Raw genomic sequence first — 27,451 nt, 5'->3', positions numbered from 1 at the left:
TAACGCCCACCATGCTGGGGTCCCTCAGAAATCTTACTTGCCTGATTCACTTGTCTCTCTTCAATTCTCATCTTACTAAATACTCATCTCTACTTCCTCCCTGGAATGTTTTTCCTTTGCTTCAAGGGTCAGCTCTTTCCTGAATTTTCTACTTCTCCGATCATTTCCCCGCCCCCCTCGTTTTGCTGACTCTTCTGCCAGTGCCTACCCCTTTATTCTGCTGCTCGGGCATCTGTCCTTGGCCTGCTCCCTTCCATGTCCTCATTCATAATCTCAGCAGCACCAAGCCTAAGGCTTCAGCTGCAGTGCAAAGACTGTTAACCCAAATCTACCTCTACTACGTACGGGATATCTTCTACGTTAAGCTGTCTGGTGCGGTAGCCACTAGCTGTGTCGAGCTCCGGAGCCCGTGAAAGCTGGCCAGTCCAAATTGAGATGTGCTGTTCGTGTAAAATACACACTGGGTTGGGAAGACTTAATATGAAAAAAAGAATGTAAAATATCTCATTTGTAATTTTTGATTGATTCAATGTGGAAATGATAATAAGTACATATTAAGTAAAATGTGCTATTAAGATTAATTTTACCTTTTTTCTTTTTACTTTTTCAAGGTGGCTCCTAGGAGGTTTTAAATCACACCTCTAGCCCGCACTCTGCACAATTTTTAAAGGCCTTGAACTCATGTATTTAAAACCAGACTGATTTCCTACCTCCCAGACTTGTCCCTCTTTTGCCCAATCTTGAAAACTTGATTTTTTTAGTAAATTAAACTCTAGCTGTGTGCCAAGTACTCTGCTAAGCACTTAGCATATGTTATTTCATTCAATCAGCATGTTAGTTCACTTGATCTCTTAATCATGACTCTTTTCTTACCTTCTTTTGCATGTGAGGAAATTCCAGATTCCTCCCTCTCTACCTCATTTCACTGTGTCTCCAGCCCTTCACTTGACTCCTTGTCCTGTTTGTCCTTTCCGCGTCAGCCCCGGAGCACTGGTTGACATGCTCCGTAGTGGCTTGCTTCATGATCTTTCTGTCCATTTGCCATTGCCAACAGAATCCCCTTCCCAGAAGCCCTGGCTGGTCGTAATTCTGCTAAGCTTAAAACCTGTAAGTAAATTCCAGATTCCTGTACGTGCTGGACAGCACTCTTGGTAATCCATTTTTGGCCTACCAACGTGAGGGTTCATTTTTCTGGGTTTCATTTTCTTCATCTCTAAGGACTCCTCCAACGTAAAATTGATGACTGCTGGAAGACTTTCTGATACTAATGCGGTAATCTCTTAATAGGTTTAATCTTGTTCAGCGAACGGCACAAGCTTGCACGGCTCTGGCCTTTAATCTCCGTAGGAAGTCTGAATTCCTTGTGGCATTAGCTGATTATTCTATTAAATGTTTCGACACAGGTAAGAAGTCCTCCTCTTTATCTTTTGAATAAGAGTCAAATTTAGGCGGAAGTACCGCGGGGAGTTTGCCAGTCTGTATGGTCTGCACTCGCTGCAGACATCAGCTGCAAGTTTGGGGGTCCCCGGACCATCCTCACATCACATGAGCTGTTTACAAACCCAGGGTTTCTCCAAATACCCTCAGGTTTGATAATTCACTGGAATGACTCCCAGAACTCAGGAAAGCACTCTGCTCGCGATAATAGTTTGAATGTGGCGGCTGGCTACAAATTAGAAGCAGCCAGAGGAAGGGCGCGTGGGGCACAACGTGGGTGGCTCCCAGAAGACAAGCTGCCCTTATCCTTCCCCTCCCAGCATCCGTGAGTAGCTGTCCATGCAGAGTACTGCCAAACCGAAAATTCACTCAAGCTCTGAGCTCTGCGGCTTTTTATGGAGGCTCCGTGACATGGGTACGGCTGATTGGATTACTGCCCCTTGGTCTGAACTCAAATTTCTAGCCTCCTCTGGAGGGTGGCAGATATCACGTGACCCCAAAGCCCAGGCTACCAGTCACTCCCATGGCTGGCCTTTCCCATGCGGCAGCCCCCACTTTGAGGTTCTCTCCGTAGATAAGCCAGCTGCTCTTGCCTGAGGGAACTGCCATGAGTAACAGGGACACCCCGTCACTGGGGGAATTTTGGGGGCTTAGAAATTGCCTCCCAGGAGCCTGGACAAAAGCCATATCTTTCTTTGAAGCCCCAGTTCCTTAGTCCTTTGGTACAAGAATAATAACCTTCTTAATATATCCTATGTATGATATATCACTTCTTCTAGTTCTAGAGAACTTAGAGTTCTGTAAAACAACCTCTTAAGAAAATAGATATCTCAAGTGTATTGTTTTTTCATGTGATTGAAGTGATTGATAGAATATGTAGAGATAATAATAACCAGGGCGCCTGGTGGCACAGTTGTTTAAGCGTTCGACTCTTGGTGTCAGCTCAGGTCATGATCTCAGGGTGCTCTCTCTCACTCTCTTTCTAACAAATAATTTTTTTTTTAAGATTTTTAAATTTATTTGATAGAGACAGAGCAAGAGAGGGAACACAAGCAGAGGGAGTGGGAGAGGGAGAAGCAGGCTCCCCATCGAGCAGGGAACCTGGTGCAGGGCTCAATCCCAGGACCCTGGGATCACGACCTGAGCCAAAGGCAGACGCCTAATGACTGAGCCACCCAGGCGCTTAAAGTTTTAAAAGCTTTAGAAAAAAGTTTTAAAAGTTTAAAAAAAAAACTTTAAAAGGAAAGATAATAACCAGAGTAATGCGGTCTAACACTTATATAGTGTTTACTCTCTGTCAGGTATACTGTTGTGTGACTTTATACATATTAATTTTAATTGTCATAAGACCCATGGACGGGGATAGTGTTATGTCCATTTTGCAGATGAGGAGACTGAGGCACAGAAGTAACTTGACCAAGGTCCTGCGGCATGTAAGCAGGGGAGCAGGATTCCTAAGCTGGAAGCCTAGCTCCGGGGGCCCTTCTCTTCATCGCTGTTCTGCTCTCACCGTGCGTGAAAGACCCATGCGTGGACCCATGCACTGGTCCATGTTTTTATGGTCGGGACCTATCTTTCCAGTCTGGTTTTTCTGCATATACCTTTTTTACATTCTTTTTTTTTTTTTAAGATTTTATTTATTTATTTACTTATTTATTTGAAAGAGAAAGTGCACGGGCACAGACCGGGAGGGGGTGGGACAGAAGGGGAGAGAGGGGATCTTAGGCAGACTCCCTGCTGAGCGGAGAGCCCAGGATGGGCGGCTCCATCTCACAACCCTGAGGTCAGGCCCTGACCCCAAACCAAGAGTTGGCGGCTTAACCAACGGAGCCACCCAGGCGCCCACCTCTTTCACATTCCTTTTTTTTTCCTTTTAAATATTTTATTTATTTATTTGAGAGAGAGAGAGACCGAGAGCGAGAGAGAGAGCATGAGAAGGGGGAGGGTCAGAGGGAGAAGCAGACGCCCTGCTGAGCAAGTAGCCTGATGCGGGGATCGATCCTGGGATTCCAGTATCATGACCTGAGCAGAAGGCAGCCGCTTAACCCACTGAGCACCTGAGGCGCCCCCTCTTTTACATTCTAACAAACACGTGACCATCCTTTCTAGATTCTTTGGTGGAATCATCTTCTTAACCTCGTTAAAAATCCGTGCAGCATTTTAAAATCAGCATGTAATATTCCGCTCTGTAGTTGTCGGCAGAACTGTAACGATTCAACCTGTTCTCTCTCAATGGACTTTAAACCGCCACCTCCAGTTTTTGGTTACAGAAGCTGCTGCCGCAGAAATTCTAAAACACTGAATGTTGATACTCATCTGTGATCGCTTCCCTCGGATTCTCTCTTTTCTGGTCCATCTTCTCGCCGTCTCTTCTGGGTGTTGAGTCCCTTCCCCCTCCAGCGAAGCCCCCTCCTTCTCCTGTTGTCTCCAACTCCATGAGTACCTCCCTCTTCACTGCTAACGCCCCTGGCTTCGGAGCCTCCAGCAGCAGATTCAGAGCTAGAATTCTTCCTCCCCGCACTCCCTGCTCCTCTGAGGTCCTTAGTAACCTCTGATTGTTGAAACCTTCTTTGTACTTGCCCTTCTGCCTCTCAGTAGCATTGAGCACTCTGCTTCAGGGCAGGGCCTCCGTTTCCTACCCTTCTCTCCACGTTCTCTTCTACTCTCCCGACTGCTTACTAGGCTCCCTCCTGGGTTATTTGAGTGGTCCCTAGACTTTGGGATTTTTCACCCAATTAAAAGGAAAAAGTAGAGGAACAACTCACACGGGTTGTCAATTTTTAATTTTGCTAAATGACATTGGAAAAAACAATAGAACTGCATTTCGTGAAATGAGATTTTTTTAAACATAAAGGAAGTTAGAAAGATATAATCCTCGATTAAAAGGTAGTACTTTCAACTTAAGCTTCATTTCATTATCCTTATTTTTCTCATTTCACTGAAAACCAATGAAAAATTGATCATTAACTAATGCCAGACTTTAGACTGGTGTTTGGAAACTCCTGCTCGCTTCTCTCTATTCCCTCTGTTTTCATTTTTGACCTACTTTGTATCTTAATGTTTCCCAGATTTACATCTTGCTTTCGGACTATTCTCCCCAGTTTCTTCTTTCTGGAGGAAAAACTTCCGATCATGAAAGTAAAACTTGCCTACCACAGCAAATTTGGAAACACAGGAAAATGAAAAGAGAACTTAAAAATCTCTTAAAATCACTTAAAATTCTATAACCTGAGCGGAAGGCAGAGGCTTAACCCACTGAGCCACCCAGGCGCCCCTCTCCTCTTTTATTTCAACACATATATTTGATCACAAAGCCCTTTGCATTTCTCCTTCATAGCTCTCAAATTTGTTCCTTTCTCCATTGTCACGTTTTTAGTTCTAGACCTCCCTTGTCTCCTTCCTGGATTATCACAGCAACAAAGATATCAGTTGTCTCAGCTCTGCCTCCTTTCCAGTATATCCACCACCTGTCCTCGAAGCGCTCGGTCTAAAATACACACCCGATGTGCTGCTCTTCTACACAAAACTACGCCTCCCAAGGGAAAGTCCAGACTCCATACTGTCCCACTGAAAGCTGTTCTTTTTTTTTTTTTTAATAAAGATTTTATTTATTTATTTGACAGAGAGAGATCACAAGTAGGCAGAGAGGCAGGCAGAGAGAGGAGGAAGCAGGCTCCCCGCCGAGCAGAGAGCCCGATGCGGGACTCGATCCCAGGACCCTGAGACCATGACCTGAGCGGAAGGCAGAGGCTTAACCCACTGAGCCACCCAGGCGCCCCTGAAAGCTATTCTTAAGCCCTTTCTCATTTGGCCTCGTCACCTCGCGAGTCGGTGACGGGCATGTTATGTGCTCCGTGGTGCGTTTACTCTACTGGCTTTTTCTTTAGTAGATGTGAGCGCAGGTGTCTCGTAAACACCAGCCATCCGCAAATCCGGGCTGGGACGAGCTACAGTGTTCTACCTGTGTAACTTCTACTTTCTGCCACAGTTAGCAAGGAGCTGGTTAGCTGGATGAGAGGACATGAGTCGTCCGTGTTCTCGATCTCCGTGCATGCCTCCGGGAGATACGCCATCACCACTTCTTCTGACACGGCCCAGCTGTGGGACTTGGATACCTTTCAGAGGAAAAGAAAGCTGAATATTCGACAGTCTGTGGGTATCCAAAAGGTCAGTGGAGGTGGGGTGCATCTTGGTCTTTTGTGCTTCTCGGACTAGTTTCTTGGTCAGTAAGATTTATAGGTGACATAAGAGTAATGAGTGATTCACTTTGTCACACATAGCTGTGTTCTCATAACGCATAACACGCAAAGCAGAGTGGCCCATCGGAATGAAGATGTTGCCTGTGGCTACAGTTTATAACTGACTGAGCTTTTTGTCTTAAAAAAATTTCAAACGTAGGGGCACCTGGGTTGCTCAGTAGGTTAAGCTTCTGCCTTTGGCTCATGGCATGATCTCAGGGTCCTGGGATCGAGCCCCGCATCAGGCTCTCTGCTCGGCGGGGAGCCTGCTTCCCTCTGTCTCTCTGCCTGCCTCTCTGCCTACTTGTGATCCTCTCTGTCAAAAAAAAATATTCAAACAGAGTAGATTTGTAAGAATTTCACAGTGAACCCATATATTCCGTTAGATTCTGCCATTAACATGTTCCTTTATTATCTTTTACTGTACTTGTGTCCCTAGACTGTATTCTGGATCTATCCATCTTTCTGTCCCTCCATTTATTCTTTTTTTTATTTTTAAGATTTTATTTATTTATATATATGTCAGAGAGAGTGAGCACAAGCAGGCAGAGTGGCAGGCAGAGGCAGAGAGAGAAGCAGGCTCCCTGCCGAGCAAGGAGCTGGATGTGGGACTTGAGCCTAGGACCCTGGGATCACAACCTGAGCCGAAGGCAGCAGCCCAACCAACTGAGCTACCCAGGCATCCCTTCTTTTTTCATTTTAAAGTGAATTGCAGACGTCAGTATACTTACCCAAAAATATTTCAGCCTGAATTTAATTGACTAAGTTTCAGTATTTGTTGATATGGAATTTATATATGATGAAATGCACAAATCTTGAGTATTCATTTGTTAAGTTTTGTCAAATACATACACTTTTGTAACCTGTGCAGACCTATTACTTTCATCATTCAAGAAAGTTCTCTATTATTCCTATCCAGGGAAGCACTATGCTGATGTCTTTCCACCGTAGATAAGTTTTGTCCTAAAATTTCAAACAAAGAGAACTAGTCAGAAATGGTAATTGTAAAGCTTTTCTCCTTCTGCATGATGGTTTTGAGATTCATGCATGGTGTTGGACTTACCCGTAGTTCATTCCTTTTTATTGTTGATCTCTATTCCTTTGTATGCATATATCAGTTTTTAAAAAAGTAACGACTTTTTTTGCCTTTAAGGCTTAATTTTGCTTTCTCCATTTGATTAGCCTAATATTGTTTTCAGGATCGTCTGAGTCTCCTGTGTAATTCATTCTGTTGCTTCTGGTTATATTGTCCATGCGGTATTGCTTTTAATTTCTTGGTCGTTAATGTGAACAGCTAACAGTGCATGTCAACCAGAAATGTATTTTGTAGTCTCCATGGAAATCTCAGAGTTCTTTAGATTGCCTTTAATAATTAAAAAGAGATAAAAGTTGTAGCCACCTTATTCTTTAGGGGTTTAGGCCAAATACCTTAGTAGGTCTTTTCTTCTTTAATTGCTTCAGCATTAAATTGAATTCTAAATTCAAAAGAAGAACACATTGGGAATTGAACCCACAATGGAAACAGAGTTATGAAACAGTGACACAAAAACCATCTGTTCTTTTTACCATGAAGTTAAAATGACTAGATGCTGGATCGTTGCCAATTCTAACCTTGCTTGGTCATTTAGACATCTTAGTTTAAAAGATGAGATTCCAAATGTTAGCAATATGAGAATAAAATAAAGAAAACATATGTAGAATATGCAGTATGCATATAGGTATATTGTTCTAGAATAATAGACCACCTTAGTCTGTACATTACCTGCAAACTTTTTCTCGAAGGACCCACTAATAAATATTCTTGGTTTTACAGACCAAGAGCAAAGTTGAGGATATTATGTATGTACTTATATAACCACCTACAATGAAATAATTTTAAAAATGTAAAAACCATTCTTAGCTTCTGGGCTATACAAGAGCTGAAGGGGCCAGACTGTTGCCACTCCTGGCTTATTCTGTTGAAAACAGAGTAATTTTAAACTAATCTTAAAGTAAAACATTATTCTTATCAAGTTTTTAAACTTTATTCTTATCAAGGTTTACTAAATCTTTGTTTTTATTCCAGTTTCCGATTCTATATTTTAAACAGGACTTTTGTGACTTTGTGTGTGTGTTTGTGTGTGTGAGAGAGAGAGAGAGAGAGATACAAGGTGACAAATGATGCTGTGCACAGTCTCCTTTTATCATGGCTCCTTTTAATCTAAAATAGTCTTCTACCGGGGCACCTGGGTGGCTCAGTTGGTTAAGCATCCGACTCCTGATTTTGGCTCAGGTCATGATCTCCAGGTGATGAGATCGAGCCCCGTGTTGGGCTCTACCCTCAGTGGGAAGTCTGCCTAAGATTCTCTTGTCTCCCTGTTCCTCTGCCTTCCCCACACGTGCCCCCCACTCAAATAAATCTTTAAAAGTAAAATAAAATAGCCTTTTACCATTTATCCCATGACATTTATTCATTTATTTATTTTGAGAGCAACCAAGCTAGTTGTCCTGGAAAATGCTCCAAATTCTGAATTAGTCTAACTATTCATCATTATGTCATTTAACTTATTCTTTCATTTGCATTTCTTGTCAGACAGAAGTTACGTCTAAAGTCTTGAGTAGATTCCTGTTCAGCATTTTCGACGAGCTATTTACCTTGTGTATAGGATGCAGATGGGAGCAGCAGGTACTGTAGGTTTGACTCCAGGACCGGATGTGATAGCTTATACAGAGCACTGAGCACCTAGTACCTAGTACCTAGTACCTAGCACCTAGCACCTAGCACCTAGCACCTAGCACCTGCTCTGGTATAGCAAATGCTTATAACCAAGTCAGCTGCAGCTGCTGCGGCTTTTGATGTTGTCTGTTGTTCTCATCTGTTATCTGGTTCTACTGCGGGATTATCTCAGTGCAGTTAGTTATCTTCAAAAAGCTGTAAGAAAACTGTTCTATCTCTTGTGAACTGCATGAAATAGATGAACAGTGTCTCATTAGCCATGCAGAAACCCGGAAGTTTTCAAGTAACTCACTTCGTGGCAAAATCCAATCTTGCCTGAACTCATCTGGCAGCAAAACCTGAACTGAACCGCCAGGAGGCTGAAATGTTCATATATTTGAGTAACGGAGAGTTGCTCTGGGTTCCCCAGGGGTTCTACATACTGTTCCAGAACATACCTCATATTACCTTTCTCAGATTGGGAATAATTCTGAATTCAGGAATACACATCTAACACCAAGGGTTTCAGAAAAATAACTTTGGACCTTTGATTTCAAAATGTTTTTCTTTTCTTTTTTAAAGATTTTTAAAATTTATTTTGGGGGGGGGGAGCGCGCACGCATGCGCCAGCAGGGGGAGGGGCAGAAGCAGAGGGAGAGAGAGATTTTCAGGAAGACTCTCCACTGAGCACAGAGCCCAGCGCGGGGCTCCCTCTACCATCTTGAGATCATGACCTGAGCCAAAATCAAGACTTGGATACTTCCTCGATGGAGCCACCCAGGCGCCCCTGATTTCAAAATGTTTTTAAAGAACCTATCACTTTAACATCATTCCAGTGGTTTTTGTCCCCTATTATGGGAATAATCAATACCAGTAACAATAGGTACCAGTTGTTGAGTTTTACTATATAACTAACAGTGTTTGGTTATTTTTAAACTTAAATAATCCTAAAAGTAGTTGCTATTCTCATTTTACAAATGGGGAATCTGCAGTTCAGAAGCATTAAGTAATGTGCCCAGTGTCGCAGAGCTCACCAAAGACGTGTGGTTTGAATCTAAGCCTTATTCCAGAGTCACTCTATTGTTCTGTACTGCCTCTCGGGTAAGCCGATTACACCTCTTCCTATTAATAAATTTTGATCATTTTGTTGATGTTGGAGGTAGAATATTTAAATTAAATATTTACTTTGGGATTTTTTTAATAAATCCTAAGGTTTCTGATTACTGTGGTTCAGTATGTATTGGAAAAGGTTGTGATGGATATGAGGAAATGTTTAACAAAGAACATGTTACTGAATTTAGTCTCTGTATACAGTGGGCGCTCACTAAATTTCCACTGAATTGTGTATTTGGTTTAGCTTGCTCTTTATTATTGTACTGAACTCTCAACTTTGGAAAGAGTTCACCTAATTCTCACAAGTGAGTTGGAAAGTGTAGGACTTTCATATTTTATGAGGAAAACCTTTTACCCAACCCTCCAAAAAGTGTATTTTGTTAGTGCTTTCCAAGTTTTTTCTAAGCTTTTTATGATTGTCAAGAGATAACACTATCTGAATAATGACATGATTCATTAGGAACAATTTTATAATCATTAAAATCTGGCAATTAAAATCACAAATCTAGTAATGAATAATCATGTAGGCAATAATCTATCACAGCTCTTCCCCTAAAATAGCAGTTGGTGTTCATTAATTTTTAAGCTTTGGCTTCTCCCAGTAGGAATAAACTTTATTACTTTTTTAGAAAAATATTGCTAATTGTAATAAAAATCTTAAGTCACTTTTTTTGATGTCGGCTTTCAAACAGCATTTCAGTGCAATAATTATAGATCACAATGTGTTTATTTCATATTCTTTCAATAAGGGCTGTCATAAATCTTCCTGAACCTGTTGGCAAACCATCTACCAGAGATAGTCTTTGACAAAGTGAGCCAAGGACAAAAGTGGGGGTTGAATCAGGCAAGGACAGCAGTCGAATTAGCGTTTTTTATTTTGTCTTATTAGCATTAACACTGAGTAGATTGTTTTAATTAACCGGTAAGTCCCATAGTGCATCATGTGTGTGTGTATGTATGGGTTGTGGGGTTTTTTTTTAGCACTATTATTTTAAGAGATACTGTTACATGCATATGAGAAAAATAGTTCATGATAAAACCTTCAACTGTCATTATAAAATTTGTAGGTTTCTTGGGGCACCTGATATATATAGTATCAGTTGGTGCTGTGTCAGGCCCGTGCTGGACGTGGAGCCTGCTGAAGATTTTCTGTCTCCCTCCCTCTGCCCCTCAGTCCACCTCTAAGGGGGGGGAAAAACCATTAAAAAAATTACGGGTTTTAATCCTCTGAAATTTTGATAGTAATATAGTAATAACATTAATTATTAGAATCATTTCTTAACTGCATATATATAATAGACTGGGTGACGACACAAATTAGATGCAAGGTTGCAGAAGTATTGCATTTAGGTGCCTTATGAATTCATCATGTTTGCGATGCTGGCGGAAGCCACGGGCGATTTGGTGTTGAGCCTGCTTTCCCCCAGACAGTCGTTTTGGGTCTGCTCCCTGTCATCACTATGATGACAGCCTCCAGACTAAATACTCAGGAGAAACTCCAGTGTTCGAAACGTTGCGCACCTCATTCCTGAAGAATGTAGCATTTCAGAGAAGGCGGGCCTCCTTCGGACACTAGGAAATGGTGAAGGTGGGCGACCAGTCAGGGGTCAGAATGCGAGGCTACAGATTGTTCAAGGTGTTCTGCCTCCGGGGTGAGTCCCTGTTCCACTCTAATACGAAACCAAGTCATATATTCTTAAAAGAATAATAAAGCTTATAAAGACAGACCAGCAGAAACAAGGACAAAATATATTCCAATATAAAGTATTATAATAAGCTATAATGCCAGTAAGAAGGCTATTCCAGCTGGGAGTCAAAAAATAAAGAGCTAGAGATGCAAGTAAGGATCGACCCCGTGAGATGTCCCAGGCTATGCGAGAAGACCATTTTGAGGTGATGGGCAGGAATATGTTCTTCGGGCATAGGTTTCTTCCATTTTCTTTCCTTCTTTTCTTTTCCCTCCCTCCCTTTGTATGCTTTACACAAATGACACACAAAATCGTATTAGAGGCCATCAACATTCTCATGAGAAATGATGAATTTTAACTAAAATTTTGTATCATCAAAAGGCAGCATGGGGCGCCTGGGTGGCTCAGCGGGTTAAGCCGCTGCCTTCAGCTCAGGTCATGAACTCAGAGTCCTGGGATCGAGTCCCGCATCCGGGCTCTCTGCTCGGCAGGGAGCCTGCTTCCTCCTCTCTCTCTGCCTGCTTGTGATCTCTCTCTATCAAATAAATAAATAAAATCTTAAAAAAAAAAAAGGCAGCATTATTCAGAGCGTATATAATAGAAACACAGAAATTAGAGTAAAATAAGTATTTCCAACTTTGCTACAAGCTTAGTCGTAATTGTCCATGAAATAAGTTGAGTCCCTTAACAAAACATCATGGTTTTGTTTTCAACTTTTTACTTTAAAAAAAAAAATTTTTTTTAAGATTTTATTTATTTATTTGACAGAGATCACAAGCAGGCAGAGAGAGTTGGGGAGGGAGGCTCCCCGCTGAGCGGAGAGCCCGATGCGATGCGATGCAGGGCTTGATCCCAGGACCCTGGGATCATGACCTGAGCCCAAGGCAGAGGCTTTAACCCACTGAGCCACCCAGGCGCCCCTCAACTTTTTACTTTTATAAATAATGCTCAGCAAACATTTGTATACATTTATCTCAAAGCACCTTGTTGATTTTTTCTTCCAAAGGATTAGCTCTTAGAAACACACTGATTGGTTCAGAAGAGATACGTATTTTCAAGGCTGTTGAGTGAGATAGGTCATGTGGTGTCTGTAATCAGTTTTTATTACCAGCATCCTGGTCGGACAGTGCCCGTTTCCTCTACTCTCAGCAGCATTTAATATGTAATCTTTATGAGTAGTTCCTATTTCTTGTCATGTTTATAGTAGTACGTAGTACATGAACAGAGTTCACATGTTACTGTATGTCTAGCTTGTTTATGTGTTTATGTTATTTTTAAAGTCAATTTGATACACATAGTGTTATTTTCACTTGAAACTTTTATAAGGGCAAATATTTTTAAATTGTTACTTTGTATTTTATGAACTGCCTAGTCAATTTAGTCCCCGATTTTTTTATTTAAAGCGTTTTACCTTTTCCTTTCAGTTTTATAATAGTATACGAGATTTCAGTGTTATCCTGTCCTATGTCATAAATGTATATTTTTTTGAGTTTAAGAAAAAGTAATTTTTCAAACTAAAGATCAACAACTTGTATAATTTTAAATGTAAAGAGAGCTGTGGGCTACATGAACAAGAACTGTTTTTCTTCCTCTTTAGGTATTCTTTTTGCCATTAAGTAATACCATCCTCAGCTGTTTTAAGGATAACTCCATCTTCGCCTGGGAATGTGATACTCTTTCTTGCAGATACCAGTTGCCAGCTCCACCTGAAAGCTCTAGTATATTATACAAAGTATTTGCCGTGACCAGGTAAGGTGCATTTCACTTTTTTGTTTAACTTTATTTTTTTTACGTAATCCCTCTACCCATCATGGGGTTCAAACTCATGACCCTGAGATCAAGAGTTGTACATCTCTCTGGACTGAGCCAGCCAGGTACCCTAGATGTAAATTTAAAAAAAAAAAATGTTATTTTATTTAAATTCAGTTGATTAACGTGTAGTGTATCACTAGTTTCAGAGAGAGCTCAGTGATTCATCAGTTGTGTATGACACCCTGTGCTCATTCTGTCCTGTGTCCTCCTTGATGCCTGTCACCCAGTTACCCCCTCCCTCCCCACCTCCCCTCCAGTAACCCTTACTTTGTTTCCTAGAGTTAAGAGTGTCTTACCGTTTGTATCCCTCTCTGATCCAAATGTACATTTTTAAAACACAGAATTTTTAAGAAATCTAGCTTCTAGGAAAATTTAACGAATTTTCATTCTGTTTTCATTATCTTATCATCATGTGAGAAAATATTCCTTCGAACTTATATACGTTCTGTAGAACTTTTTAACTTACTGTGGCAAATTTCAAATGTGCATAAAAATAGAAGAATACAGGAAACCCTAATTGTAGCATTCTCAGTAGCTGTAATAACTTATAGCCGTTTTTATTTTATCTATAACTCAACCTGTTACTACCTCCTACTGCCTACTGCATTAACTTAAAACAAAACCCAAGCAATATCATTTCATCCATAAATATTTCAGTGTGTATCTGTAAAGAAAGGGTCCTTTTTGGAACATAACCATAGTACTATTGTCACTTTTTTTCCCCAAGTTTTTATTTAAACTCCAGTTAGTTAGCCCATTTATCACACTTTTAAAAAATGAATAATTTCTTAATATTGTCATATAACAGTCTGTTCAAATCAGGAACCAAACAAGTTTCACATAGTGTCTTGGATGATATATCCCTTTTCTAAGGTTTTCCTTGCTATTTGCTTGTTAAGGAACTGGTCTTTTGTCCTATAGCACTCTCTATATTTTAGGTTTTGCTTTTTGTATCCCTGTGTTAGTGTTTAATATGATCCTGTCTTGTCTGTATTTCCGGTATACTGGTCACACCTATATTTCCTGTAAATTGGAGGCTTGGTCTGATTCAGGCTTGATTTGGGGTCAGGAAGACATGATAATGATAATGGTTTGCATACTTTCATCAGAAGAACACTTCTTTCGCGATGTTAGTGACTAGTGGCCATCGATGATCATGACCTAGAACCAGTATTGCCTTAAAGGTTAGCAAAATGGTGCCAGGCTAATTCTGCCATTCCTTCTTCGCTTATTTACCAGAAACCTTCTGTAGAGAGGAACTTCCTCTCGTCCACTCTTTGGTTATTTTATAGCTGCAAAGGAAAGTCAGGATAAATGCTTGCTTTCCCCGTCTTTAAAAGAAAAAAAAACAATTTTTTTTAAATTTTTAAATTTTTTATAAACATATATTTTTATCCCCAGGGCTACAGGTCTGTGACTCGCCAGGTTTACACACTTCACAGCACTCACCAAAGCACATACCCTCCCCAATTTTTTTTTTAGTGGAGCCCAGTATGGGGCTCAATCTCATGACCCTGAGATCAAGAGTCGGACTGACTTTGACTGTCTGATTTCTTTATGAAAAATAATAAATTGGTTTATTGGCATCTTTCAGAGGTGGCCAATGAGGGCTTTGTCTTTAATCTTTGTGAATGAATGGATTTAATCATAGTCAAAGTGATTTACTCTATTAACATTATTCTTAGTAATGCTCCCGTTCTCTTCCCTTTGACCACTGGAATTCTTTCAAGTTGGCTCTGAAAACCCTTTGATACAACCTCAGTTGTCTGTTTTGAAAGCTCTCATTCTTTCTCATCTGACGAGATGTGTTCCAGGCTTATCTTACACATTTTCTATCCCAAACCTGGAATCGGCCATTTTTCTAAAGCACCTGGATTTGTTTTAGTGGGTGATGATATTTCAAAACCCAACCTGGATGCTAGGGGTACTCCTTGTGTGACTGATCTGGTCACTGTCCTTGGCCTTTTCAGTGGAAAGAGCTAGAAAATACATGTTATTTCCTTATTTTCCTCTCCCCATCTTCGAAGTCATGAATAAATTCCATCAGTTCCACCAAGTGATATCTTGACTTGGTCTGACCTGTGCGTTGTCACAGCTATTACCCTCCTCCAACTACCCTGGCCTCTTTCAGACTCCTATAATAGTCGCCTTATTTGGTCTCCTTGTTTTAAATTTCTTTTCCCTTCCTTTTCTTTTCTTTTCTTTTTTTTTTTGTTTTGTTTATTTATTTATTTTGAGAGAGAGATAGAGCACAAGCGGGGAGGAAAGGGGGAACCAGGCTTCCTGCTGAGCAGGGAGCCCAATGCAGGGCTCTATCCCAGGACCCTGGGATCATGACCTCAGCCAAAGGCAGACGCTTAACTGACTGAGCCACCCAGATGCCCTGATAGAGTGGTCTTTTTTTTTTTTTTTTAAAGATTTTATTTATTTATTTGAGAGAGAGACAGTGAGAGAGCATGAGAGGCGAGACGGTCAGAGGGAGAAGCAGACTCCCCATGGAGCTGGGAGCCCGATGCGGGACTCGATCCCGGGACTCCAGGACCATGACCTGAGCCGAAGGCAGTTGCTCAATCAACTGAGCCACCCAGGTGCCCTAGAGTGGTCTTTTTTTAAGTCCTAAGTTGAATCATGTCACTTCCCTATTGAACTCCCTGAAAAGTCTTTACCTTATAGTCAGAATAAAATCCAAACTCCCCATAATATCCCTGAGGCCTCTGCCATCTGGCCTCGGTTTTCCTCGGTTTCCTCCTATTTTCTTTCCCTTTAACACGATTCTGGCCACGATTGAACGTGACTTCTCTGTCTTCCTTAGGTGGCTAACCTTATTCCTTTCTCAACAGCCACACATCGACCAGTCTGGAATACCGACCAGCATGGGATTCTTCCTCCAGATCATCCCGTAACTGGCTCACTCACATTTTTTAGGGAGTAGACCTTCCTCCTTTCCCAACCCTGTAACTCCCATCTCATTTTATAGTTCTTTATAGAACTTATCGTCAGCTGAGATCAAGTGCGTCTATTTGCTTCCTTCCCTTCCTCTAGACTGAAAATCCCACAAGAGCCGGGATCCCGCCTGCCTTGTTCCCATTGTGTCCCTGGTGCCTGACAACACCTGCCTTGCAGTAGAGGCTTTGCAAGTCCTTGATGAATAAATGAGCAGCAGCGTCGCGAGTTAGTGCAGCGTGTTATTTTTGTGCCTTGAAGAAGCAGCTTGGTTTGAGCAGGAAGAGAAAAAGTTGGGGCTTTTTGGGTTTTCATGTAGCAGTGCGGTACCAACTCAGTTTAGTCCTGTGTGAAGTAGAGGAAGTTGGGGAGTGGTAATGACTTCGGGATTTTGTTGTAAAAGATAAATGTTACTCAGAAATCCTCAGTGAAGTCATCAAACAAGCATTTGTTAAGCTGGTATCTTAGTACAATAGGTAAAAAATACACAGGCCGTAAACCTGAGCTTTCCTATATTGTAGCCACTGTTTGCATGGGACTGTTGAGTAAAAAATGAAATTAATTTATTTCCTCAGAAGCATTAGGCACATTTCAGGTTCTCAGTCACATGTGGCCATAGTGAGCACGTCGGGCAGCGCGGCGAGAGAACATTTGGATCCCGCTGGGTCATGTTGGACCTCGCTGCTGGCAACAGTCCACGTGGTCATACTTCCTCACCTTTTGTTCCACAGAGATGGTCGCATCCTGGCGGCCGGAGGGAAGTCAAATCACCTTCACTTGTGGTGCTTGGACGCTAAACAGCTGTTCAGAATTATTCAGATGCCGACTAAAGTCCGAGCCATCCGCCACCTCGAATTTCTCCCCGATAGTTTTGATGCTGGTTCTAATCAGGTTAGTAATATAAAGGTAGGACACTACACAATTTCTGAACTTTTTGCTCTTGTTCCGTGATTGTTATAAGGACTTGAAATTGCTAATATTATGTGGAGTCTAAAATTGAAAAAAATCTACAATATTAGCTTCTGTGTATTACTGACAATTTACCCTTTTTCTAAAATCAGTGTGCTCTAACTTTGTTTCAGGCTTTATGGTTTACAGGGTGCTTTAGCATGTTGTTTTTTATTTGCACCATTACGTGGACTGACATTAAAACTTAGAAACATGAAGTGATTTGTCAACATTCCTATTAATTGTAAGGATTAAAGGGGGGGAGTAGAATTAAAATTTTTCTTTTTGTTGTACTGTTTGATCTACCATAACTGTACCTCAGTTTTGTGAAACATGTTTTCTTTGAAACTTGCCTTAGTTTATAGAGTACCCCCACCACACACAACATTTTGTAAAAATTTTCTTTGCTTATGTATTTTATTTCATTTTATTCCTTTTTAAAAGTAGACTCCACACCCAACATGGGCTTAAACTCATGGCACTGAGACCAGAGTCACATTCTCTATGAACTGAATCAACCAGGCGCCCTCACACCATTTTTCTTTTTAATAGTTGAATAGTCAGACTTTAGCTTTCTTATCATAATTCGACTGTTTTGAGTCTTGTACTCTAACAAGTTATATATAACTCATGACCCTGACATCAGGAGTCGCGTGGTCTGCCAACTAAGCTGGCCAAGTACTCCTAACATAAGGTTTTTGGATAGGCAAGCATTCACAACATAAAAACATTAAAAAAATAAAATAAAATAAAAAGACAGTGAAAACATAAAAGATAAAATTATATATATATAAAAAACATTAAAAAATAAGACAATGATGTGAAATCTCTTATTCTTCTCTCCCTTTTGCCCAGTTACTCACTCTCCATAACCTCTGTTGTTCTAAGTCCAGTCTTTCTCCCACTTTTTTATGCAGCTTTGCGCCTTGCATTTCTTCACTTTTTTTTTTGCTTTTCTTCACTTAATTGACCTTGAAGATTGTTCTGTATCAGTACAGAATTTCTTTTTTTTTAACATCTCTATAGTATTTCATAGTTTTTTAACCAGTGTTTTATTAGTTCTTCCTGTTAGTTAGCCTGTTTTTAGTTCTTCTTTATTACAAATAATGGTGCACTGAGGGGTGTCCTGGTGGCTCAGTCAGTGAAGTGTTCTGCCTTGGGCTCAGATCATGATCTCAGGGTCCTGGGATCGAGCCCCAGATTGAGCCCTGCGTTGGGCTCCATACTCACCAAGGAGTCTGCCTCTGCCCCTCCCCATGCTGTCTTGTTCTCTTTCTCTCAAATAAATAAAATCTTAAAAAACAAACAAATAATGGTGCGCTGAATAACTTTTTACATGTACCATTTCACACACCCCATTTCACCCAGAACTGAAACAGTAGGGTCAAGGTGATGTGCGTCTGTCATTTTGAGGATCTTGCCAAATTGCCCTCTAGAAAGGTTGTATCAACTATGAATGGGGGGGTTTCTGCCAGCCTGACCCGACAGAAGAGATTGCCGCCTTCAGACTGCTTCCAGCCACTTCCAGACTGTCGCCTCTCAGGTAGCAGGTGACGTCAGCATCTCCGTGCAGCCCGTGGTGGGCGGAGAAGCCGGGCGTGGACAAGCCAGTAGAGGGCTCTACTGTGTATTGACTTAAACTTTTTTAGTACTTATTTTTAATTTTTCAAATTACGTGAGTTAAAACTAAGTTTTCCCCCCTTTAAAAACCAGTTTCCCGGTCCCCGTCCTTGCAGCCCACAGGCTTGCTTTCTCTATTCCCTGTTACACCTGCCAGAGTCAGGTTTCTGGCGACACAGCAGGACCCGTGCTCGTTCTGATCAAGCTGTGGGGCTGGTGAAGGAAAACCCTCCTCCCTCCTTGCCTCTGACAGCCAGAGCGGAGGTCAAAGTGAAGGACTGTCTAATCATCCGTATTCCTCTGAAGGGTCTGGTATGGATGCTTCCTGCCCCAGTCTCCTGGGATGGACACCTTGCTGCTTCTGGTCAGAGCCAGGCTTATCTGGACCTAAAAGGGGCAAATCTACATGAGCCTTAATTAGGAATTTTGAAATATGTAACAGCTCTTTACCAGTATAATCTCTGACTCTCCTCCCCTCAAAAAAAGAAAAAAACAAGCCCATATATAACTATATACACATATGTACATGTAAGTATGTGTAGTTTCATGTTAGGGAGTTGACTGCTTTTAATTGTATAATTGACATAAAACATTAGGTTCATAATGATTTGCTATTTGTACACATTGTATAATGATCACGTAGTAACTCTAGTTAACATCTGAGACCTTTGACTTTTTAAATGTGTTTTTGGAACTCATATATTGTTTCTCTTTACCCTTAGGTTCTTGGAGTGCTAAGTCAAGATGGTATAATGAGATTCATCAATACACAGACTTGTAAACTTCTCTTTGAAATTGGGAGTCTTGATGAAGGAATTAGTTCATCAGTAATTAGCCCACATGGACGGTACATTGCATCCATTATGGAAAACGGAAGTCTGAACATATACTCAGTTCAAGCTCTAACCCAGGAAATAAATAAGGTATGTGATCAAGTAAAGGACATCACAATTTTTTTTTTTAAGATTTAAATGCTGTATCATCAAAAATAAAATCTTGGTGTGCCTGGGTGGCTCAGTCGGTTAAGCGTCAGTCTTCGGCTCAGGTCACGATCCTGGGGTCCTGGGATAGAGCCCTGCATCGGGCTCCCTGCTCAGTGGGGAGCCTGCTTCTCCCTTGGTGCTTTCCCTTCCTTTCTTTCTCTCAGATAAATAAAATCTTAAAAACAAACAAATAAAATTTTTATGCCATGATTTTCTAAATTCCTTGGACCTTATCCATACATCTGGTGTTGGTTTTTTTTCCCCTCTTCCTCCCAAAGCCGCATGTCCCTTACAACCCCAAGATTAAGATTCACAGGCTCTACCTCCTGAGCCAGCCAGGCCCGTCCACACTTCGCTCAGCTCTGTGCTCCTTAACTTGCTGCCGTCTTCATAGGCATCTGTGTGGGCCCCCGTCCCGTTCAGCGTGCCTCTCATGATCTCCTTCCCAGAAGACATCTTCAATCCCGGTCTCTTCATTTCTGTCCCAGTCTTTCTTCCAATCTTACAGGCTAGAAATCTTGGCGCACGAGGACTGTTTCCTTATATCTTTAGATCTAGCCAATATTAAGTCGTAATTCTTAAATTTGAAATGATACCTATATAAATGCAGCCTGTTGTCCCTCTCCACGTTAACCATCCCTGTATTTATACTGACTAACAACTCTTGCGTTCACAGTAATTTAATCCAAAATACCAAAACTCGGAGCCCTTGGGGCCTGCCTCTGCCCATCAGTCCACATTTTATATAGCACGGCTCCAGAAGATTCTGTCGTCATCGTTTCTAAGCAGCTTCCTTCCTTTCACCTGATACTTGAAATCCACACTCGAAGGCCTGACAGAGTCTTCTCTAATCTTGCCTACTCTGCTGTCTAACTTACTTCCCCAGACTTGTAGTTTCCCTCATGTCCCCCCATAGAGTCCATTCTCATTTCTCCCTCTGCGGCAGTGGTCATTTCACCTCAAGTCTACTTCCCACTTCTCCTTTATGGTTATCTATAATCTCCCCAGCTTGTTGCCTAGTCTCATGGTCTGTGTGCAGCCTTGCGGGGTCCGGAGTCAGGAACTTTGCTGAGCACCTGGTCTGACCATTTCCTTATTTTTTTTTAAAGACTTTATTTATTTATTTGACAGAGAAGTAGGCAGGCGGCAGAGAGAGAGGAGGAAGCAGGCTCCCCGCTGAGCAGAGAGCCTGATGCGGGGCTCGATCCCTGGACCCTGAAATCATAAACTGAGCCGAAGGCAGAGGCTTTAACCCACTGAGCCACCCAGGCGCCCCGTGACCATTTCCTTTTATGGACGAAGAAGCTCGAGCCTCAGCCTCATCACACAGCTAGTCATCAGCTGGGCCCTGTGTTCGGTTCTTCAAATGACAGAGTCTTTTTGCTATGTGTGTGCTCCTTCTTATCCTCTTTATCTTTTTTTTGTTTTTTGTTTTTTTAATTAGACAAGTAATAATGTTGAGGCAGAAAAAAAATCAAAAAGATAACAGATAAGCAAAGAGATGAGAATCACTCAGTCCCTCCTTTCTCAGATGATTTTGGGGTGTATATTTTCCCAGGCTTTTTCCCTGTGTTTGTAAACATAGAGAGTCCATGCTCAATCTTTGTGGATTCTGTAACTGTGGATTCGCCTCCTGGTAAAAATGCACTTGTGACCCGGGGCAGTACTCAGCACACACTGACAGGCGTTCACACCAGCCGAGCCCCGGAGCCCGGAGGGGCTGAGCTCCTCTGCACCGGTCACGCCTGGCTGCGCTCGGCCTTCTTATTTCCGCTCTCATTCTGCAAATGAGTGTCCTTTCCCCGGTCTGTTTACTGTCACATTTTTCCCATGTCTGTGCTTTTTGTCTTTGCTTTTGCTCTTTAAATGCCCCCCCACCGCCCCCGCCCACATCACTGACACCTTAAGCGCAGGAAGGTTACAGTGCGGAAGCTCAGTCCGCGCACACTAATAGTGCTGTGGGCGTGAGTTTGGTGCTCACGAGTCAACCATGTGTGTGCAGCAACGGTCTTTGAACACAGACAGATGCTGGACAAAGTTCTATGTTGATCGGTAGACAGAAATGCTGTGATCTCTGTCTCCCAGGGCCGAGCGGTATTTCCCCCAGGAGCGGTGATTCAGTATCACGAACTCGGTACTTGCAGCTTCTTTACAGGACAGGACTGCGGTGAATACGGAGCATCTACAATGTGTGTGTGTGCGCATTGCCTACATTTTCTTTAACCATATGGAATCAGCCTCTACTGTTCGCGTAAACATTGACAATTATAATGACATATTGTTGGCTCTTAAGGAGGGTTTTCAGCTTAGCTGAATTTTGCAGGAGCTAGGTACAGGGTATTAATAGATGTGGGCAAAGAGACCTGGGAAAAACCAGAGAGTAGGTCAGTGACTTCCTCTCTGCTGTTTGTTAAGCAAATTAACATCATACTGACCAGAAAAGCTAGCATATAAGGGAAGTAGGATAATCCTTTTTTCTTTTCCTTTTTTTTTTTTCCAATTTATTTATTTTCAGAAAAACATTATTCTTTTTTTTTCACCACACCCAGTGCTCCATGCAAGCCATGCCCTCTATAACACCCAACACCTGGTACCCCAACCTCCCACCCCCCCGCCACTTCAAACCAAATAGCATGGAGGACAAGGGGCGTTAGAGAGGAGAAGGGAATTTGGGTAAATTGGAAGGGGAGGTGAACCATGAGAGACTATGGACTCTGAAAAACAATCTGAGGGGTTTCTTGTGCTTTTGTACACATTCCCAGCACCGTCAGTGTTTTTCTGACTTTTGCAGGCTTACAAGGAGGCTTGGTCTGTAGTTTCTACAAAACTGACCCATGTCCCATTCCTTCAAGGTCTGTTTTTTGGTAATTGGAGAATTACTGGTGTTGTGCTAATAATTAGCAAGCTAATTCCTACTTACGTATTGAAGTTTTAACACTACTAAGGTATGGCTATGCAGGTCATATCTTAGGCCCTAACTTTTGGGAGACTGTATTTCGTGGAAGCACGTGGAAGTCAAGAAAAAAAGATGTGGCACTAGAATAGAAAAGAAATTTTCTTTTTATTTAATTGGCAGAGAGAGAGAGCCCAAGTACGCAGAGGGAGAGGGAGAAGCAGGCTCTCCGCCAAGCAGGGCTCGATCCCAGGACTCCGGGATCATGATCTGAGCCGAAGGCAGATGCTCAACCAAGCGAGCCACGCAGACCCCCCTAGAATAAAAATTTTAGTAAAGATTTGGAGGAAAGGGTTGAGTTTAGAAGATAATTCAAGGATATTAAAAGTGGGCAATATTCAGAAGTCAGACCAGTTTTAATTGTATTTCATAGATGAAATTAAAGAATTGAAAAATTAATCATAGACTAGGTGGCAATCATACTTTTTTTTTTTTTTTGACCAGAGCTATTGTTTTATTTTCCATTATCCTTGAGTTGTTGTGTATTTTTTTTTGTTGTTGTTGATGTGACTAAAGGACAATATCTCTGAGAAAAACACTATTTAAAAAACCTTATTGAGGGGCATCTGAGTGGCTCAGTGGGTTAAGCCTCTAAGGTTAAACCTCTGCCTTCTGCTCAGGTCATTATCTCAGGGATCGAGCCCTGCATCAGGCTCCCTGTTCAATGGGGAGCCTGCTTCCTCCTCTCTCTCTGCCTGCCTCTCTGCCTACTTGTGATTCCTCTCTCTGTCAAATAAATAAATAAAACCTTGAAAAAAAAAATCCTTATAGAAACGGTTACAACTGTGGGCACTTGGTGGCTCAGTTGGTTAAGCATCTGTCTTTACCTCAGGTATCGTGATCCCGGGGTCCTGAGATTGAGTCCCACATCGGGCTCTCTGCTCGGCAGGGAGTCTGCTTCTCCCTCTCTGCCTTCTGCTCTGCCTACCTGTTCTAGCTCACATTGTCTCTCTCTGTCAAATAAATTTTAAAAAGAATAAAAAACAGTTACAACTTTAAATGCTTTTTATAGTAATTTCAAAGCAAAAATTTAGTATCTATGCCATGTATATTATCACATTACCTACTGTTTACATTTTACAGTGTTATCTATTCATCATGGCAATAAGGGAAGACTTTTTTTTTAAGATTTTATTTATCTGAGGGGCACCTGGGTGGCTCAGTGGGTTGAGCCTCTGCCTTCAGCTCAGGTCATGATCTCAGGGTCCTGGGATCGAACCCTGCATTGGGCTCTCTGCTCAGCAGGGAGCCTGCTTTCCCCCGCCTCTCTCTCTACCTGCCTCTCTGCCTACTTGTGATCTCTGTCAAATAAATAAATAAAATCTTTCAAAAAAAGATTTTATTTATTTGAGAGAAAGCACGAGAGAGCTAGTGAGCATGAGCGGCGGGGGGGGGGGCAGGCATTGCAGGGGGCAGAGGGAGAGGGAGACTCCCCACCGAGCATGGAACCTGACACAGAGCTCGATCCCAGGACCCTGAGATCATGACCTGAGCTGAAGTCAGCTGCGTAACCCGACTGAGCCACCCAGGCGCCCCAGGTTAGACATTTTTGGACTCAGACAGTAGGCTGCACGTTTCAAAAGCAGAAGTCCTAAACCCCTGAAGTTAACATGAGAAAAGTCTTTGAAACCTCAAAGTAGTCTTTTAGTCGTCTATGTTATAAAAAAGGGTCAAGATGTTTGCTTTGTTCTACTTTTTTCTTCTGGGAGTATGAGGGGAGGAGGTCAAAAAGTTTGGTATCCTTTTCAAAGAGCTTTCCCGAGGAGTGGTTATTCATTTTCATTAGACATTATCCTGGAAGATCACTGTCTGGCTTTCATGACAATGTGAATGCAAGGTACTGTGTCTAACGTGTGTTTTTTTGAAATCTAATGTGTCACTTGGACATACGGTATCTTCCCTGGGTTGTTCTTCTCTGTTTTCATATGAAAGGAATAGGCACTTTGGCTTCCAGAAAAATCTTTTAAAAATCACACATCCACCTTGTCTTTGATTTGGGTCTGGGCTAATTACTAAGAAAACTTCTAGAATAATGGCCTCAAACATTTAAATGGTCTGTGAAAGTCATTGTACTTTCATAATATTTAGAACTCAGGAAGCCTGGGTTACCTTATCTGCTCATTTCCTTTGAACACAGATCTTTTGGTTTCAAAGTGGTATTATTCATAGAGAAAATGTGCTAGTGAATCATTTTCCCTTAAGTAAATTGTTGGGGTTAATTTTCTTGTTATTTTCCCATAAAAATGAGAGGTGCTGTCCAAATTTCTCGTTAAGCTGTTGATGCCGTAGGGGACTAACAGCCTTCTCCGTGGAGTCAGGGACAGAGAGGCAGGCGTCCCACGCCTCTAGAGGAATGTCGTCTGACAACTCCCTCAAAGAAGTTCACTTGAGACCGAAGAATACTAGGACGCTTCTCTCCCCATTCTAGGAGGGCCCTATGTCCAACTGTGCCTTCTCTGCCGATTACTACAACTAACTTTATCATGCAAATGTAAAAAAAAAAAATGGATTAGGGGTGTTTGGGTGGCATCTGCCTTTGGCTCAGGTCGAGAAGGTCGTGAAACCCTGGGGTCCTGGGATCGAGTCTCACATCGGGCTCTCCGCTCACTGGGGAGTCTGCTTCTCCCTCTGCCTCTGCCTCCCTCCCGCCCTGCACACGCTCACTTGCTCTCTCTCATGCTTGCTCTCTCAAATAAAACATCTTTTAAAAAAATAGATTGATATACTATGATTTAAGGCCAGCTTTCAAGGGATAAATTTTGTGTTGCTGTTAATCATGTATCTTAATTGTGTTCATCAAAGGAATTTGGCAGAAATTTGTTTTGATTTAACAACAAGGGAACATTCTTGGATATTTTATGGACACTTTTTGCTTGAAGAATACTGATGCATGTTCAGGCACATGATGAAACTGGTCACAACAACTTCTGCAAATCCTGCATGGACAGGTCTGTTTTCCAAGGATAACCACTAGATTTTATTTTTTTTTTTCCCCTTTTTAGCCACCTCCTCCTTTAGTAAAAGTGATTGAAGATGTGCCCAAGCGTAAACTGAATTCCGGGGACCTTAAGATGAAAGTAACAACGGGAAGGGTCCAGCGGCCGGCAAAATCAAGGGAAAACAGAATGCAAACCAGAGTCCTGAAGCAAGACCTGGCTGGTAGTTTTGAAAATAAAGAGGTAAGAATATAGTATAATTACACTTATGTTTGTCATAGACTCTGCTGTGGACAAGATACCTTAGGCCATCATCACGTGTCCCTCTCTTAGAAGTTAAAGGAAAGATACGAAGAGAAGAAAGTTGTAACTGAAAGGACAACTTCTAAATTTCTAAGTTTTAAATGTATAGTTAGTACATGTTTATGGTTTTTAAAGAAGTCAGACAGTACAGAAGTGCCCTGGCCAGTACACTAGCCGCTAGCCTCGTGTGGCTAATGAGAACCTGAGATGTGCCGTGCAGGGGAAATGCTCATCTGATACTGAAAACTTCGTCGAAGCAGAGGAATATAAAATATCTTGGGGCGCCTGGCTAGTTCAGTCAGAAAAGCGTGCAACACTTGACCGTGGGGCCATGATTTCACGCTCCACCTTGGCTATAGAGATGACTCAAATAAGTAAATACATTTTTAAAAAAGGAATATGAAATATATCTTACTAGTAATCTTATGTTGATTATAGGTTGAAATGATAATATTTTGGTTACCTTGGGTTCAGTGAAACATTATGAAACTTAATTTTACCTGTTTCTTTTTTACTTTCTTAATGTAGTTCTAGAAAACTTAAAATTACATTCATGGCTGGCATTACCTGTTAGTGCTAGTATAGAAGGTTATGAAGGGAAAAATAAAAATACACCTTTCTCCCTCCTGTCCTGCCCGCTCTTCTCCACACGTCCCTGAGGTAACCACTGCTGGTCGTCGTTGCCTCCCTCAGAAGTCTTCCCTGCATGTGTAGACATACGCCCGTCGGCATGTCTTAACCTTCCTATTTCTTCTTTTTTACATGAATGGAACCCTACTATAGCACTGCTCTGTGACTTTGATCCCTTAGTGTGTTGACTGTCTGTTCACCTTTATGCCTGAGGTCCTACAGCATTTAAAAAATACTCGCGTTGTATCGCCCTTGTGGCTCTACCTTGGCCTTAATTTACTCTGCTTAGCTGGCATTTGGACGGTGTCGTGAGTCTCCTGTTAATACGGTCTGCGATGCGGTGCTTTGTCTTACACAGTGATCTTCAAACATTTGGACAAATGTGTCTGGAGAAGGAGAATTTTTAAGTCACCGTATGGACAAAAATTTTGATGGTAGAAGCCAAATGGTTCTGAGAAAGAATGTACCACTTTTCCTTTTTGCCTTAGGATGATCTGGTACCGTGTGTGTGTGTGTGTGTGTGTGTGTGAGAGAGAGAGAGAGAGAGAGAGATTTATTCAAGAAAAACTTAGAAACAACCAAAATGTCCAATGGCATGTAAATTATGATAGAGCTAGACACTAGAAGTCTAAGAATATGTAAGAGGAAAGGGAAATAATTACAGCATGTTAAATATAAAAAGCAAGTTACAAGAACTATATACTTGGATATCAGTTTGATTTAAAAAGAACAGGAGTACCTGTGTATTATTTTCGAAGAAAAACCAAGATGCTAATAGAATTACCTTTAAGGGAAGGGCTTTCAGTCAGTTTTATTTTCTTCTTTCATATATATATATTTTATTTTCCTAATTTTCTGCAAAAAGCATATTTCATTTTGGAGTTAAAAGTAAATATAAATATCAGTAAAGGAGTTGCTAACAGGGACGCCTGGGTGGCTCAGTTGGTTGGACGACTGCCTTCGGCTCAGGTCATGATCCTAGAGTCCCGGGATCGAGTCCCGCATCAGGCTCCCAGCTCCATTGGGAGTCTGCTTCGCTCTCTGACCTTCTCCTCGCTCATGCTCTCTCTCACTGTCTCTCTCTCTCAAATAAATAAATAAAATCTTTAAAAAAAAAAAAAAAAAAAAGAAGAAGTTGCTAACATTTTCAAG

General features: G+C 41.6%; 1 protein-coding gene across 7 annotated transcripts in view; it reads left to right on the top strand.

Moving 5' to 3' along the window:
* The window catches only part of TBC1D31 (TBC1 domain family member 31), a 70,309-nt gene that overhangs the window by 6,309 nt on the left and 36,549 nt on the right, over nt 1–27,451 (top strand). For 4 of the 7 annotated variants that reach the window (XM_044245009.1, XM_044245008.1, XM_044245011.1 and 1 more), the window contains exons 3-8: nt 1,288–1,403; nt 5,426–5,604; nt 12,769–12,920; nt 16,658–16,817; nt 19,217–19,417; nt 25,433–25,609. In XM_044245009.1, coding sequence (XP_044100944.1) covers nt 1,288–1,403; nt 5,426–5,604; nt 12,769–12,920; nt 16,658–16,817; nt 19,217–19,417; nt 25,433–25,609 — 985 coding nt within the window. Of the gene's footprint in view, nt 1–1,287; nt 1,404–5,207; nt 5,605–6,609; nt 6,674–12,768; nt 12,921–16,657; nt 16,818–19,216; nt 19,418–25,432; nt 25,610–27,451 lie in introns of those variants that run through there. The other 3 variants (XM_044245012.1, XM_044245013.1, XM_044245014.1) reach the window with 3 other exon arrangements.

This window comes from Neovison vison, chromosome 4 (genome assembly GCF_020171115.1).
Source record: "Neovison vison isolate M4711 chromosome 4, ASM_NN_V1, whole genome shotgun sequence".
Classification (NCBI taxonomy): Eukaryota; Metazoa; Chordata; class Mammalia; order Carnivora; family Mustelidae; genus Neogale; species Neogale vison.
Note: the sequence above shows the minus strand (reverse complement) of the source record. Positions and strands in the feature narration are given on the sequence as shown.